The following is a 17,515-nucleotide window of genomic DNA, read 5'->3' as shown; positions in this document are numbered from 1 at the left end:
CCTGGTCGATGAGTGAGTAGATAGAAAGAGAGAAGCCTTCACCCACTTAGTGATTTTATGTATAAACAAAATTTTCTTGGGATCTCAGCACGAGCTTTTGCTAAGGTACTACAGTGGAAGTTATATGCTTCACACATTGATCTTCTTCCAGAGACATGACTTTCTATTAACTTTTGACTGTCAACCTTTGCTCTTTCTTTCTTTCTTGAACCGTGAGTGTAACAATATCTGTTTCCTCAGCATCAATATCTGTTTTCTCAGCATTTTATGAATTTGATTATTAAACCATGGAAGGTCTTTTCCATCCTTAATCCACTTATGTGGCACATACATCTGCAGAGTGTGATTTACAATCAGTTTAAATTCTGCTCATAATTCCTCTATCTCTGTCACATTGAAACTAAATGATGTACATTCATTGTCTAAGTGGGATGCTAACAACTGCTTTGACTTCAGTAACCATTGTCGCTATGGTGATACCATGAACAGTAATCCCCGTCTCTATACTAACACTGTTGATAGGGTCAGGCCCATTTGTAGTTACAAGATCTAAAATACTTATGTTGCATTTGGTTTGTCTTACCAGTTGTTCAAGGCAGTTTTAGGAAAAATGTTACCAAAAGTACTTCAGAAGACTGTCTGTCTGTACCACTTGCATTGAATCCACAGATGTTTCTGTCTATACTCAACAGATTAAAGTCACATCCAACTAATACTGTATGATCTGGGTATTTCTGCACTATTAAGCATAGACTTTTTTTTGAATAATTCTAAAACTGTTACAGTGGAATCAAGCGGTTGGTAAAAATATCTGATAATTGAATTCACCTAGGCCTGCTACTCATGTCCAGTAAATTCAAACTCAATTTCAACCTCAGTAGATACAACATTTTTGTCAACAATAATGATCACTCCCCCTCCTGTGGTAGCTAATCTGTCTTTTGGATAGACATTCTGTGCCTCATACGATGAAATTGTTCTGAATGTAGTAACTGCATGCTACTATTAATTCAGCCTGTAGATCCACAATAGCAGAAGAATATTTACCTGCTATAGTTCCTTAAAGGTGGTCAATTACATGCTTGATAATTAAACACTTGCACATGCCGGGCACACGATAACAGAAATGTAGCAACATAACATGGAATAACAAGTAACATTTATTAAGAGTATGTCACAAAATGACATGTAGCTTCAGTACAATTTGATGCATGGCACTTGATGTCCTAAACCTAATACAATGAAATCTACATAAGTTTTGCTGTCTCTTAGCAGTCTACAGTGTTGTCACAATAACTGATAGTAACATGCAGACACATTTGATAGACCAAATAATTCATAAATAGCGACTGCCAAATTGGAAGGTAGTCTTTAGAAAACTGTAATCAGCTGAATAATGGCTGACTTACAATTCTGTGAGTACCCACAGCATGTTGTGTTCTTGTGCCAGTCTGTGGAAAGATTTCCAGGTCCGCCAGTGTGAGACCGAAGCAATGTAGACCACAGTTGACAGCACTCCATAAAGTGCCTGTCCATGTTCCCAACAGATGTATACAATGTGCTGGAGGAGTGGCACGGAAGTGGGAAAAGGTCCACTTTTGGGAGTGCCATAAGATGCTGCCCCACAGACCTAAGAGGCACCAGGCGAGTTGTTATGCCCATGTGGTGGTGGCCTCTCACAGTGGTTTTTTTTTTTTTTTTTTGTACACAACAGAATGAATGAATGTTTCACACAAACTGCCATCCTTAGCCAGGCAGCCAGCAGACCTCAGTTTGGAACTTGAAGAAATCATTGCTTTACACATGACAGCAAGTAGCAGCATATTCACAGTACACCACCACTGTGCTGCTCATAACACACTTTTTATCTTGCTCAACTGTACAGTTCATTTTAAAAATGGAGTTGTACAATCAGTCCAAGTGACATGTGGAAATGGGTGAGTGGGGTAGGAGGACTGGAGGGATGGGTGTTGTACAATGACGTACTTTTTAAATTATCATTGGTATTGTATAGTTAGATCATATTTGTTCAATATTCTGCTGTATTTTTACTCCAGAGGAAAGAATAATATAGGTTATCACACATTATGTTTTTAGTGTTTGATATTTAGTGTGTTCTGAGTAAATGTAGAATTATATCTGTTTCTCTCAGAAGTACAGGACAGGATCATACTGACCTAATTGTGAAGCATACTGTTGGAAAATGCATTCTTATACATAATGTAGAACATTTGTACAAGTTGTACTTTCAAAATTCTCTTTCTACTTAGTATGCATTTACTATCCATTTCTGTTCATTTTAGACAAAGGAAAAATCCAGGATGGAATGTAACAATATTATGAAAAGGGTAGTTGCCACTCACCATATAGTAGAGGTACTGAGTCACAGATAGGCACAACGCAGACTGTCAGAAAGTGAGCTGTTGGCCAACAAGGCAGTGTTCAATAGTGATAAGGCCATAGGCATTCCCAAAACCCAATGAATTACAAACCAACAACCTCCTTCCTAGTCACTATGACCAACTATATCCTCACCCACAATTTCTTCTCCTTTGAAGGCACTACCTGCAAAGAAATCCGAGGTACAGCTATGGGACCCGCAAGGTGCCATCCTATGCCAACCTATTCAGGAGCCATCTAGAGGAATCCTTCTTAAGCACTCAGAATCTCAAACACCTCACCTGGTTCAGATTCGCTGATGACATCTTCATGATCTGTCTCAAGGATGAGGCCAGCCTATCCACATTCCTCCAGAATCACAACACCTTCTCCCCCATTCACTTCACCTGGTCACACATAACCCAACAAGCCACCCTCCTAGATGTTGACCTCCACGTCAAAGATGGCTAGATCAGTACCTCTGTCCCTATCAAACCTACCAGAAACCATAAATACGTCCACTTTGACAACTGCTACTCATTCCATACCAAGAAGTCCCTTCCATACAGCCTGGCCAACCACCATTGTCGCATCTGTAGAGACAAAGCAGTCTCTCTTGAAATATACTGAGGGTCTCATTGAGGCCTTCACAGATCATAAATACCCTCCAAACATTGTACAGAAACAGATCTTCCATGTCTTATCTTTCCAGTCACACAACACCTTCCAAAGTCCTACCATCCTGCGTCAGAGGAGCAGTCCCCTTGTGACTTAGTACCACCCAGGACTGGAGCAACTGAATCACATTCTTCGCCAGAGTTTTGACTACCTCTCATTGTGCCCTGAAATGAGGAATATCTCACCCACTATCCTTCCCATCCCTCCCACAGTGGCATTCTGCTGCCTACCAAACCTACACAATATCTATGTCCATCCCTACACAGCCTCTGCTCTCCACCTCTTGCCTCATGACTCTAATCCATGTAACAGACTTAGTTGCAAGACCTGTCCCATACAACCTTCCACCACCACTTACTCCAGTTCGGTCACATGCATCACCTATTTCATCAAAGGCAGGGCTACCTGTGGAACTAGTCATGTGATCTAAAAGCTAAGTTGCAACCACTGTGCTGCAGTCTACATGGACATGACAACCAACAAGCTGTCTATCTGCATGAATAGCCACCAACAAACTGGGGCCAAGAAAGAGATGCACCACCCCACTGCTGAGCACACCATCCAACATGACATTCTTCATTTCAATGACTGCTTCACAGCCTATCCCATGTGGATCCTTTTCACCAACACCAGCTTTTCAGCATTGCACAAGTGGTAACTCTCCATGCAATATATCCTACGTTCTCGTAATCCTCATGGCCTCAGCCATTGTTAGTCATTGTCTTTACCCATCTAGCCTCTTCCCTGTTCAAATTCTTCACTACCCTCTATTCCACCAACACACCCTCATTCTTTTTACTTCTCTCCTTTCCCACAATCCTCCCCTCCCCCCTCCCCCTTCTGTACTCCATCTAACCTCCTGACTGCACCTAGCTGCCCTATCCTCTCTCCACCTCATCCTGGTATGCTCCTACAATTAGCATTTTACTGTCCTCCATCTCTACCCTGCTATCTCTTCCCCTCCCCCTCCCTGCCCCAGCCTTCTCCTTATGCCCACCACCTAGCTGTCTCTTCCATCATGTGCTGCTGCTCACAGTCTGGCTTCAGCTACTAGAGACTGTGGTCATGTGTGTGAGTTGTGTTTGTGTGAGTGTGTGTGTTGCTTATTTTCAACAAAAGCCTTGTTGGCCGAAAGGTCACTTTCTGACAGTGCCTATCTGTGACTCAGCATCTCTGTTCATTTTAAGTGATAATGGTAGTTATTATAAAAATTGGAAAGAATTATCTGTCATTAAAAAAAAAGAAATCTATTTATAAAATAGTGCATGGACCTCAACCACAGAGATTAGATTTAGAATTCTAGACACATGCTGTCTACAGCTCACCTGACTGTTACCTTCTATTTACAGCTGTTGCTGATCTTCTCATCCTGATTCTCTGGGGTGTTCAGTACGCAGTTACACTGGCAGACAATGTAGCATTTGCACAGGTCATTGCTGGCCAATATTTATCAGATGGGCATGCAGCACTTGGATACTCCTATTGGTCAGTATGAAATCATCCATAGTAACTACTAGTATTGTAATTTACTTTAGTAAGCCCCAGCACCACCTCCTTAGCACCTGAACAATTCCTTGCAGCATAATGCAACATTGTTAAAACATGTAGTTATTACTAATAAATTTATCACTGGGAAATATGGAAGGAAAGAAAAAAAATCAGTTAAAACAAACATATGCTTTTAGTGGACATGGAATCAGAAAAGACAGTGAAAGCAGCCAGCCATTAAAAATTATGAAGAGCTGATTTTAAAATTCTAATTCTTGGTTAGATTTTGTTGCTTTTATTTATTTTTAATATTCTGTTATTCTTTTTAAATTTTATTTTAACACCCAGAAGAAAAAAATTCTAAATCCAAAAGCTAAATATGTATTGTTACATATTACATATCAGAATGGCAAAAAATGCTGCATGATGAACATATTAAGTGAAGATTCAATCCCTGAAAAAACTGACAGAAGCAATATTTCTTAATGATTGTATGTTTTTGCTGCACATGGAAGACTGAGGACTGAGACACATTCTTAGAGGAACCTAGAAAACAGAAATTATGTGAATGAAAGAACAAGTGTTGTGTTGATATGTGCTACCATTCCGTCATGACTGACAATGTGCTGAAAACCTATGTTGCACAGCACTGAAAATTGAGGTTCAGATGTATGTGGAACACTCAACTTGCAGAATGGTTTGTAATTCTGCCAATATCTCTGATTAACTGAAGTAAGGCTTATAGGAAACAGGCAAATACAGAGAATTATTTGATTTACATTTTATCAACTAAGAAAGTGCACCAAAATGAAACCACTCATAAGAGCCTTCAGCTTATGAAAGACCACATTTAGATTAAAACCTGAAGACAAGAGTGATGCAAATTGCACATTTTAATCTTTGACTTCATATTTCTGGAAATGTCTTTGTACGTGAAGTTGGCAGATGTCACACTCTTTAATTTCCTCATCAAATAATGGAGACATAATGGGCAGTGAAGTGAATGGCAGCTTACTGTGGCCCACCGAGTCAAACAACAGCAATAAGAAAATTTCTGGTTGCTTATGCTGCTCCATTTGCTATTGGTGACATTCTTCTTGCTGCCCAAAGGAACTGGATGACTGGTGCCTCCACACTGAATGGAAAGTTCTTCTGAAATTCACTGTTCCAATGCTGCGGCAGCAAAGTGGACACAAAATGAAGTGAGCAAACTCATCATCAGTTTGGGTTAGTCCAAATAGCTACATATACTATGCTCGATAACCAGACCGAGTAAGGTTGTCAGTGACACAATAGCTACCAAGACTGTTAATGTGCCTATCATTACTGAGACCAAAGCTGGATGTCATCAGCAATAAGCACCAACCATAATTCAGGCAGTACATAAATTAACAGATCCCTGGCCAACAAGTGATGTGAGTGAGTAAAAGTTTGGAACACAATTAAGAGTGGATGTGACATCATCATCATCAGTATTCTGCCCTATGGCATGTAGCATATAGCTCCCCATGCACTCCTGTCATTTGCTACCCTCTTCATTTTCTGATAATTGTTTCCTATCCTCATACAAGCCACCACCTGGTATCTTTTGCATCCTCTTCTTCTTTTGCGATTCACTATTCCCTCCATAGCGTCCATTAGTAATCAATCTCTTCTCATCCAGTGCCCTGATTACTTTTAAAATTTCTCTCTCTTCCCCCACTCTTCTCAGCTCCTCCTTATTTCTTACTTCATCTATTCTTTCATCCTCTTCCAAACCCACATCTCAAATGTTTATATTCTTCTTTCTTCCTCTTTCCCCAGTGTACATCTCTCAGCTCTATTTAATACCATGTTCCATATAAAGCACTTAGCCAGTCTCTTCCTCAGGTCTCTGTCCATGGACTCACAGAGAAGCCTCCTCTTCTTATTAAGTGCCTTCTTGGCAATTACTATCTGTTTTGTCACCTTCTAATTACATCTCATGTTATCCGTAATTGGTTGGTTGATTTGGAGAAGGGGACCGAACAGCAAGGTCATCGGTCCCATCCATAATTATGCTTCCCAGATTTTGAAAGCAATAAATTGTTCTATTATCTTCCTATTCTAACTTTATAGCTGTTCTCACTTTTCTTGCACTTATCACCATATACCATATGTTTTGTCTTTTTCTTATTAATTCTCATTCCAAATTCCTCACAAGTCTTATTTAATTCTTTTAACATTCCAGTCATAGTTTCTTCACTCTCTGCCAATAACACCATATAATATGCAAGTCAAATACATTCTGTCCTCCTACCACCAACCTGCACTCCTCTTTTGCATTTCAAACATTTCTGAATAATATGCTCTAAATATATGTTAAACAGTATTGGGAAGACACAGCAGCCTTGCCTCACTCCCCTTCCAGTTGTGCTTTCCTCCATCATCTTGTTCACAATCTGTCTTCATATTTTCTGCTGTAGATATAATCAAATAGGGGTAATGCATGAGTAGGTGTAATAATGAATAGGAAAATAGGAATGCGGGTAAGCTACTACAAACAGCATAGTGAATGCATTATTGTGGCCAAGATAGATACGAAGGCCATGTCTACTACAGTAGTACAAGTTTATATGCCAACTAGCTCTGCAGATGACGAAGAAATTGAAGAAATGTATGATGAAATAAAAGAAATTATTCAGATTGTGAAGGGAGATGAAAATTTAATAGTCATGGGTGACTGGAATTCGGCAGTAGGAAAAGGGAGAGAAGGAAACATAGTGGGTGAATATGGATTGGGGGTAAGAAATGAAAGAGGAAGCCGCCTGGTAGAATTTTGCACAGAGCACAACTTAATCATAGCTAACACTTGGCTCAAGAATCATTAAAGAAGGTTGTATACATGGAAGAACCCTGGAGATACTAAAAGGTATCAAATAGATTATATAATGGTAAGACAGAGATTTAGGAATCAGGTTATAAATTTTAAGACATTACCAGGGGCAGATGTGGATTCTGACCACAATCTATTGGTTATGAACTGTAGATTAAAACTGAAGAAACTGCAAAAAGATGGGAATTTAAGGAGATGGGACCTGGATAAACTGACTACACCAGAGGTTGTACAGAGTTTCAGGGAGAGCATAAGGGAACAATTGACAGGAATGGGGGAAAGAAATACAGTAGAAGAAGAATAGGTAGCTATGAGGAATGAAGTACTGAAGGCAGCAGAGGATCAAGTAGGTAAAAAGATGAGGGCTAGTAGAAATCCTTGGGTGACAGAAGAAATACTGAATTTAATTGATGAAAGGAGAAAATATAAAAATGCAGTAAATGAAGCAGGCAAAAAGGAATACAAACGTCTCAAAAATGAGATTGACAGAAGTGCAAAATGGCTAAGCAGGCATGGCTAGAGGACAAATGTAAGGGTGTAGAGGCTTATCTCACTGGGGGTAAGATAGATACAACCAACAGGAAAATTAAAGAGACCTTCAGAGAAAAGAGAACCACTTGTATGAATATCAAAAGCTCAGATGGAAACCCAGTTCTAAGCAAAGAAGGGAAAGCAGAAAGGTGGAAGGAGTATATAGAGGGTCTATACAAGGGCGATGTACTTGAGGACAATATTATGGAAATGGAAGAGGATATTGATGAAGATGAAATGGGAAATATAATACTGCATGAAGAGTTTGACAGAGCACTGAAAGACCTGAGTCGAAACAAGGCCCTGGGAGTAGACAACAGTCCATTAGAACTACTGATGGCCTTGGGAAAGCCAGTCCTGACAAAACTCTACCATCTGGTGAGCAAGATGAATGGAACAGGCGAAATACTCTCAGACTTCAAGAAGAATATAATAATTACAATCCCAAAGAAAGCAGGTGTTGACAGACATGAAAATTACTGACCTATCAGTTTAATAAGTCGCAGCTGCAAAATACTAACACGGATTCTTTACAGACGAATGGAAAAACTAGTAGAAGCCGACCTCGAGGAAGATCAGTTTGGATTCCGTAGAAATGTTGGAACACGTGAGGCAATACTGAACCTACGACTTATCTTAGAAAATAGATTAAGGAAAGGCAAACCTACGTTTCGAGCATTTGTAGACTTAGAGAAAGCTTTTGACAATGTTGACTGGAATACGCTCTTTCAAATTCTGAAGGTGGCAGGGGTAAAATACAGGGAGCGAAAGGCTATTTACAATTTGTACAGAAACCAGATGGCAGTTATAAGAGTCGGTTGGGAAGGGAGTGAGACAGGGTTGTAGTCTCTCCCCGATGTTATTCAATCTGTATATTGAGCAAGCAGTGAAGGAAACAAAAGAAAAATTCGGAGTAGGTATTAAAATCCATGGAGAAGAAATAAAAACTTTGAGGTTCGCCGATGATATTGTAATTCTATCAAAGACAGCAAAGGACTTGGAAGAGCAGTTGAATGGAATGGATAGTGTCTTGAAAGGAGGATATAAGATGAACATCAACAAAAGCAAAACGAGGATAATGGAATGTAGTCGCATTAAGTCGGGTGATGCTGAGGGAATTAGATTAGGAAATGAGACACTTAAAGTAGTAAAGGAATTTTGCTATTTGGGGAGCAAAATAACTGATAATGGTCGAAGTAGAGAGGATATAAAATGTAGACTGGCAATGGCAAGGAAAGCGTTTCTGAAGAAGAGAAATTTGTTGACATCGAGTATAGATTTAAGTGTCAGGAAGTCATTTCTGAAAGTACTTGTATGGAGTCTAGCCATGTATGGAAGTGAAACATGGACGATAAATAGTTTGGACAAGAAGAGAGTAGAAGCTTTTGAAATGTGGTGCTACAGAAGAATGCTGAAGATTAGATGGGTAGATCACATAACTAATGAGGAAGTACTGAATAGGATTGGGGAGAAGAGAAGTTTGTGGCACAACTTGACTAGAAGAAGGGATCGATTGGTAGGACATGTGTTGAGGCATCAAGGGATCACCAGTTTAGTATTGGAGGGCAGCGTGGAGGATAAAAATCATAGAGGGAGACCAAGAGATGAATACACTAAGCAGTTTCAGAAGGATGTAGGTTGCAGTAGGTACTGTGAGATGAAGAAGCTTGCACAGGATAGAGCAGCATGGAGAGCTGCATCAATCCAGTCTCAGGACTGAAGACCACAACAACAACAACAACAGATATAGATTACTAATCAGCATTCTATCCCACCAGTCAACAGCTTTCTTTCTTAGAATATCCATTAATTTATTCCACTGTACATTATTAAAGGCTTTCTCCAAGTCTATGACAACAGTATAACCTTCTCTTTCTCTTTCAGTGTACCTCACATCTAGAATTCTCAGAAGTCCATTTGCATCTCTTGTGCCTTTCCCTCTTCTAAGTCCATACTGTTCCTCTGCAATACTTTTTTTTCTAGTCTTCTGTGAGGTATTCTACCATATTTACTCGAATCTAAGCCACACTTTTTTTCCAGTTTTTGTAATCCAAAAAACCACCTGCGGCTTAGAATCGAGTGCAAAATACGCGGAAGTTCTGAAAAATGTTGGTAGGTGCCACCACAACTAACTTCTGCCATCGAATATATGTAGCGCTAGACAGGCATGCTTTGCAGGCACAAAGATAAATACTGGTGCCAAAACCTCTGCGTCAGTAAATAAATTTTAAAAAAAGGTGGAAGAAGAGCTTTTTTTCCTCTGCCCCAAGCTTCGATCACTGCATTTTCATACACTATCCGTCGAAGTAAATACAAATTCCATATTGTTCATCTTCGAATGTTGCAGCGTTTCATGTACTATGAAAATCCGACTGGCAAGACTGTTAGGGATGTTTGTCAATATGGCAAACTCTGCGTTCTGAATTTTTTCCTACCTGTGAGAAGAGATGGTTGCTAATAGGAACTTTTATGAATTGTGAATCATATGCAGTATTCTCTTCACCATAAGAATAATACGAATATAAACATTTTGTCACGTATTCTTTCATTTTTGCTGCTATCTCATTTAAATTCTGTCTGCCTAATAAACTAAGAAACTAGAGTGAGACAACAGCAAACACGGAAGAATATACATATCATGTCATGTTTATATTCGTATTATTCTTATGCGTAATAGTGATACAGTCAGAAATGAAGCACAGCAATTGACTAGATTTTTAAATCTAAGATGACTCTAATTTCTGTGCAGAATGTAATGTACTAAAGAGGCGTCTGCAAAGATTTTCAGCCGGAGAAAAATTTTCGCTTAACTCTCGTTCAGAACATCTTCTATCATACGCAGTCTATTATTTGGTTCTTGTTGATCATTATCAAAGAAAGCAGCAGTGTAAGTAACAACAAATAGCAGTCTCTTGCCATTGTTTCGCTAATGAGACGATTCCTCTCTGTCTCTCTCTCTTTTTTTTGTAAGCGGTGGTAGCACGCACAAAAAGCAAGCCATGCCACGAGCGGCAACAGGCTGTAAACACTCATCATCAGAATGTGACAAACAATGCATTACACAGTACAGTAATGCATTTTTGGCTTAGAGTGACGTAAACACTTATAACAAAGAGAACGGCACGTATCAGATCAAAGAAAAATAAGCAATCAATTCAAACCAGACGAAGCACGTGAAAAAGGAAGGGCACCCATATAAATACGGATGGAGTGCCTGAAACACAGCAATGACTACCTGCTAAGCTTACATCTCGAACCAAACTACTGTAGCTGTATCGTCATTCATTCGACCGAAATTGTGTCTCATATTACAATGGACCAACTTTGTTTTGATTTGGGGTTGCCGCCTAAAACTTTTCTCTCCCCTTGAATTTTGAGTCTCAAATTTCAGGTGCGGTTTAGATTCAGGAAATTTTTTTTTCCTTGATTTCGAGTCTCATTTTTCAGGTGCGGCTTAGATTCGAGTGCGGCTTAGATTCGAGTAAATATGGTATTTATCACCCAAAGTAGAACTTTTGCTACATGAGAAATAAAACTTATGGTTCTAAAATCCTCTAATTTCTTGGCATTGCTTTTCTTCTCAGTTGGTATCATTATTGCCAACAGAAAGTCAACGACTATTCACCTTTTTCATATGTCGCATTACATAGATAAGTGAGTCATTTTGCACCACTACTCCTAGGGCTCTTAAAGAACTTGTCTGGTAATCCATCAATTCCACTTGCTTTGTGATTCTTCATCTCTCTTAAAGCCATTTCTGCTTCTCCTTCCATGACTCAGCGACATTTGTCGTCTTCTATAACTCTCATCTCCTCTTCTAATACAATATTGTTTGGGTTTCGATCAGCCTGATGTAAGCACTCTACACATTCTTGCCACCTTCACAACACTTCCTTTGGTTTATTAACCACTGTACCATTACTTTTTTCTGTTCCCATACTTGTCCTGTTTTTCTTTGCTTCAAAGACTAGGCCGGAACCTAATCTATACATCATTTTGTATTTTCTTTCTCTTCATTTCTCTATTTCGTTACATCTCTCTTTCATCTATGTCTTCCTTGCCTGTTCTGTTTTTCTCCTTTATTCATTATTCAGCACTCTGTACAGTATTTTCCCTTCCTCAGTCCTACTTCTTCCATTTCCTTCTTTCTTCCGTATTATCCAGCATTGTCTTTGTTACCCATTCTTCCCTCATTCTTTCAAACTTCCTCACCCCTATAACTTATTCTGCAGATTCCTTAAGGTTTTGTCTCATCCTCTTCCATTTTTCATCCACACTCTCTTCATTGGGCCCTCTATCCCATTTTGACATAAATGTGTTTTCCAACTCGGCATCATTATCTTCCTCCTTTAGTCTTTCTAAGTCAAATGCTATGCCATTCTTTACGCAGTTTTTGTACTTTTTGCGAATTATGATGTAATCATTTTGGTATCTGTTGTCATTCAACCTAGAGATCCATGTATATTTTCATCTTCTCTGATGTTCAAACAATGTGTTTCCAGTCATAAGACAATTTTCTCTGCAGAAATTAACCAACCTTTCACTCCTCTCATTCTTATTTCTAAATCCAAATCTTCCAAAGATTCCATCTTCTTTTTCCCCTCCTGCCACTGTACTACAATCCCCCATTATGATGATGCAGGCATTTCTTTTTCCTTTACCCATAATGTCTTCAATCTTTTTATAGTATTTCCCTACTTGTTCATCAGTGTGTTGAGTTGTTGGTACAGGGTGACAATTAGTGAGCTACATGAAAAAAAGTGAATTATTTACAAATCATAGCATGCACACAGTTTATCTAACATGTAAATGCCACTACAGATATTTGGATTTACATTATGACATGTTTGATATGCCCACCATCTCTCTCTCTCTCTCTCTCTCTCTCTCTCTCACACACACACACACACACACACACACACACACACCAAAAGATTTTGTATTCTGACATACAAAAACATTTCATGCCCACACTGTGTGATTATATAATTGGTACAATACAACAATATTAGATGTAATGGTTATTAAATATTTAATGGAACACAAGCAAATATGGATAAGACTGAAAAGAAAATCAACTGTGCATAGCCTATTACAGGGAAGATCTTTAGGGCAATGAAGGAAAATCTGCATCTGAGAGAGAGAGAGAGAGAGAGAGAAAGAGAGAGAGAGAGAGAGCGAGCGAGAGAGAGAGAGAGAGAGAGAGATAGAGAGAGGAGGAGGGAGAGAGGATTGAAGCTCACTCATCCTAGATGTCAGTCTTCAGCACTGCAACTAGAGATAGGACATTCTTATTGCCAAGGGGACTTTCACTAACCTTAACTGAGTAACCACTTAAGCTGTCCAGTGATAGTGAGGTAGAACGAACTATCCTTTCTTCCAAAAGTGCTAGTTCTGCAAGTTTTGCAGGAGAGCTTCTGTGAGGTTTGGAAGGTAGGAGACAAGGTACTGGCAGAAGTGAAGCTGTGAGGATGGGACGTGAGTTGTGCTTTGGTAGCTCAGTTGGTAGAGCACTTGCCTGTGTAAGGCAAAGGTCCTGAATTCAAGTCTCAGTCCGGCATACAGTTTTAATCTGCCAGGAAGATTCAAAGCAAGTAGAATTTGCTAAGAGCAATCACAGCCAAAAGCAGCTCCAATTTCTGTAATACATGTACACCTGGTGACCATCACATGACTGGAAACTTTGGTACATTAGGACCAGATTTCCTCCACAAGGTAGTAGATTTTGGAGACACTTTTTAGTGTAAAGAGAACCACCGATTGTGCATACTACTTCATAACATTACTGTTCTAAGCTGAGTTGTGCCTGGTGCCAAATATTGAACAAAACCTGGTGTTGAAGGTTGATGAAGGATACAAACTTTTAGGAGAAAATTCCATGAAACTTGGTGCATTGAGTAGGCTCAAGTGATCAGGAGCAAAAATGAAAACTTGGCATCATTGGGCAGTTTTGAAATGAGCCGGAGCTAGAGTGAAGATATTTTTAGGACTTCAGTATTCAAAAACCTTTGAGTGTCAGTAATAGACATAAACAGTATTTAGTAAGGTAATGGACCATTTTAGTGCACTTAAGGTGCACCAGACTGTCTTTATGTTACAATATCTACTGAATGTGGAGAGTCCATCTGTACCAGAATATTGCGGAGATTGGGAACAGTTCAGGGCATCATTTTAGGAAGTCCATTATGTCCAACATTTTACCCACAACACCGAAAATAGCTTTTCATTGTCCACCCAATCTCTGCGATGCCCTTGTCAGGCCCTATGCTCCTTCTGGACACATTTCCCTACCCTACGGCTCCAACCCCTCCGACCATCCCCACTGGTAGACTTGCCCTGTGCGCCCTCCTACCACCATCTGTACCACCCCTCTAACTGCCAAAACACATACTATCAAAGGGAGAGACACCTATGAAACAGCACGTGTCATACACCAGCTGTTATGAAAACACCATTTGGCCTTTTACATCGGTGTGACTACCACCAAATTATCAGCTAGGATGAATGAGATAGGCAGAGGCTGATAGACATAATATGCAACATCCTATTGTGGAGCATTCTTTGCAACATGACAGTCATGACCTCAGTTTCACCACATGTCATCTGGATTCTTCCCCCAGACAAACGTTTCTCAGAGCTCTACAGGTGGGAACTGGCATTATGACATGTCCTTGCTTCTCACTACCCACCTGGCTTTAATTTACATTAATTTCTTCCTGTCTGGTAAGTCTTCCCTGACTCTGGGTGACTTTTCTGAACTCTTCCCACTTTCTAAACCTCACTAGTCCTCTTCCTTCACCCATTTTCCTTCCTCTTCATCCCTTCAGCCAAAAGAAGGAACCAATGGCTCTGAAAGCTTGCAACTTTAAATATCTTTATATGTGTGCTCTCCTGCTGCTGCTTAGTGAGTAGACTTTTTTATCTATCCAGTTACATTATATTTTCAAAAATTGATTCTTTTCATATTTTTGTTATTCTAAATGAATCTGTTAATTTATCTAAGCATATTAAATTCCTTTAATTCAAATTTCAGGCTGGTGCTTGTGGCCATGTTCATAAGCATTTCTAGCATAGCTGTGTTGGGCTTCCGAGAGTACTTGCTACGCATTGAGCCTCCACCTCCAACAATTAATCCAGATGATCAAAACACAGATGGTGCTATATTTCTGTATTAATATGTGCTGTGCAGAGTAGCACATAGATCTTTTCCGGGTGGAAACGAGAAATAACTTTTCATGTTGTGAATGAGAATGGATGGTATTTTTACTTTGCAAGTCTGGAAGCTAAAATATTTTCAGCTGCAAATTTCAGTAGAAGTTATCTTCTATTTCATAAGTTAAAAGTGAGGTTTCTTGCAGTTGCAAATATTTCAGTATTAGTTACTGCCAGATCAGAATTTGCAATGACAATTTATTAACTAGTAAGCAGTGGTGCGAAGCTAAGTACAGCATGAGGACTGTTACCAATTTCTTCATATTAAAGAACACAATAAATAGTAAAGAAGGCTTGGAGGGGGATTGTGAAATGTTTGTATTTAAAGATATTTATGTTTAAGAACATTATGTACATGTATTTTTAAAATGTTTTACTTGTAAATACATTTAAACTTCAGAACAACAGTCTTCAAAGATAAATTTATAGCTGACCAACACATAGTGTCTTCTTCAATAAAACAAATTATTTATTTATTTGTTTTTATTTTTTGTCCGTCATTCAAAAGAATCTCTCTTCTTACTTGACAGAATATTCCTTTTCAAATATCTCTTGCTTTATTTGGTGGTTACTGTAATATTTAAAAATCCCAATAGCAGCAGGGACCTTCAGCAGAGCACTGCACAGCACAAACAATGATAATGTAACACTCTCTCTGTACATACAAATAAAAAATGAATCTCTCTAGTTTCAATTTCTCACAGATTATTTTATTTGAGCTGATGACTGTGGCATATATGTAATTTTCATCAGTATAAGTCTTAATAAAGAAGCAATAAAATTTCAGTAATTACAGCAGAAAACTGTAAAAAGAAAGTAGATACTACTCAGAAAATATTTTTATGTATACATACAAATTTTTACAATGTTTAAAATTATGAAATCCAGAAAAAATTGAAGCTGAATTCACAAAATTTAAAATCATGTGGTTTGAAGAATTTGACACTAAATCTCAAGTTCAAGAAATCAAGATGTTTTAACACATGGCATGCTGTGGCCATATCAGAGCCTAATGCCTGATGCTGCGATACATTCATCACTATATGTGTGGTACTCTGTGTGTTAACCACTGGGATCGATTATGTCTCAATAATGTGTTGTATTCTGTGCATTATAAAACAAAAGACCACAATCAAAATATGATAATTAGCAAAAGAGAGGAAAGGGCTGGAACAAAACACAACTAGTGAGGATGAAAATGTCACCCACGATGCCTTTTTCATGACTGTCTTTGCTGCAAACTCTGCGTAGTTTTTCAAGAACATTTTTAGACACAAATTTTGCTCTTTAACCTTCTCTTCAATGTATCACCAAGACGCACATTTCTAAATTATGAAATTTTGGGACAAATCTGTGCATTAATGAAGAACATTCATAGGCCAGTCAGAACTATCTGTGCTGTCAGGTCATTAACTTCATGTAGGCCACTGTTTGACCTTTTTTATAATCTAACTGTGCCATTCCTGTTTGTATAGTCCATCATGGGTATTTTATCTAATAATATTGACTCATTTAAAAGGAACTGCAAAATTCACTCGGTGAACACTAGACAGAGAAAATGATTTGCTAGTACGCAACACTTCTTTAGCCACTTGTAACAGCACAGGCCACAACCAAGGCCGAGAGTTGTATCTGGAGAACAGATAGCCACTGTAAGTGACTTGCTGACACAGCTATTCAACAAAAGTCGGCTGCTTCTGCTCCATCCCCTTTCACGAGGTTACAGTTGGGCCTGAGACACTGACCACCTTTTGGAAAGATTATGTGCTAACCAGACGGTCCATCAACACAGAGGAACATAACAGCGCTATGTCTTCCACTTGGTCAGTGCCAGATGGCTGTATTAAAACCCTCAGGAGCAGCCAGTCACTGTTCCCTACAGCTGGCTGTGTTTTGACAAACAGTCTGTGTCGGGCACAGCAGAGTGGGTCTCCGGAATTGCAGGGCTTCGTTATTGGTCCTGCCACACATCAGTCACCATCGTGAGGTCAACAAAATTTTACTGATGCAGTCATCATTGGTGCGGCTGGACTGTGCTGTGCTATATTATGCTGTACTTATGACGTAGCCGCCACTGCCACCAGGCCATGAACCGTCGACCACTGCCTGACACCTGTCGAGCAACCGCTGGCACCTAACAGTCTGAGGCATGAATCAAAAACCACCCAGCTCTGTGCCACTAGTGTATGCCACCCGGTTGCAGTCATTGCACCTTGACCAGCTACATACTGAACAGAGAGATGTGCACTATTCTGCAAGTTCCATTTTCAGTAGCCTTCCAGCAGAACTGATAATTTAATGAAAGAAACCCCAAACTTTCATATCTAAACTGAATGGTCTCCTTGTCACACACATCTGCATCTACACACATAC

General features: G+C 39.3%; 1 protein-coding gene across 1 annotated transcript in view; it reads left to right on the top strand.

The window, feature by feature from the left end:
* LOC124607115 overlaps window positions 1-15,618 on the top strand; it is a 79,612-nt gene extending 63,994 nt beyond the window's left edge. Inside the window, exons 4-5 of the mRNA XM_047139313.1 lie at window positions 4,407-4,542; window positions 14,964-15,618. Coding sequence (XP_046995269.1) covers window positions 4,407-4,542; window positions 14,964-15,105 — 278 coding nt within the window. The 3' untranslated portion in view covers window positions 15,106-15,618. The remainder of the gene's footprint in view (window positions 1-4,406; window positions 4,543-14,963) is intronic.
* Window positions 15,619-17,515: the final 1,897 nt, after the last annotated feature.

The sequence above is a fragment of the Schistocerca americana genome, chromosome 3 (assembly GCF_021461395.2).
Source record: "Schistocerca americana isolate TAMUIC-IGC-003095 chromosome 3, iqSchAmer2.1, whole genome shotgun sequence".
Classification (NCBI taxonomy): domain Eukaryota; kingdom Metazoa; phylum Arthropoda; class Insecta; order Orthoptera; family Acrididae; genus Schistocerca; species Schistocerca americana.
The sequence above is the reverse complement of the archived record's forward strand: the minus strand, read 5'-3'. Positions and strand labels throughout refer to the sequence as shown.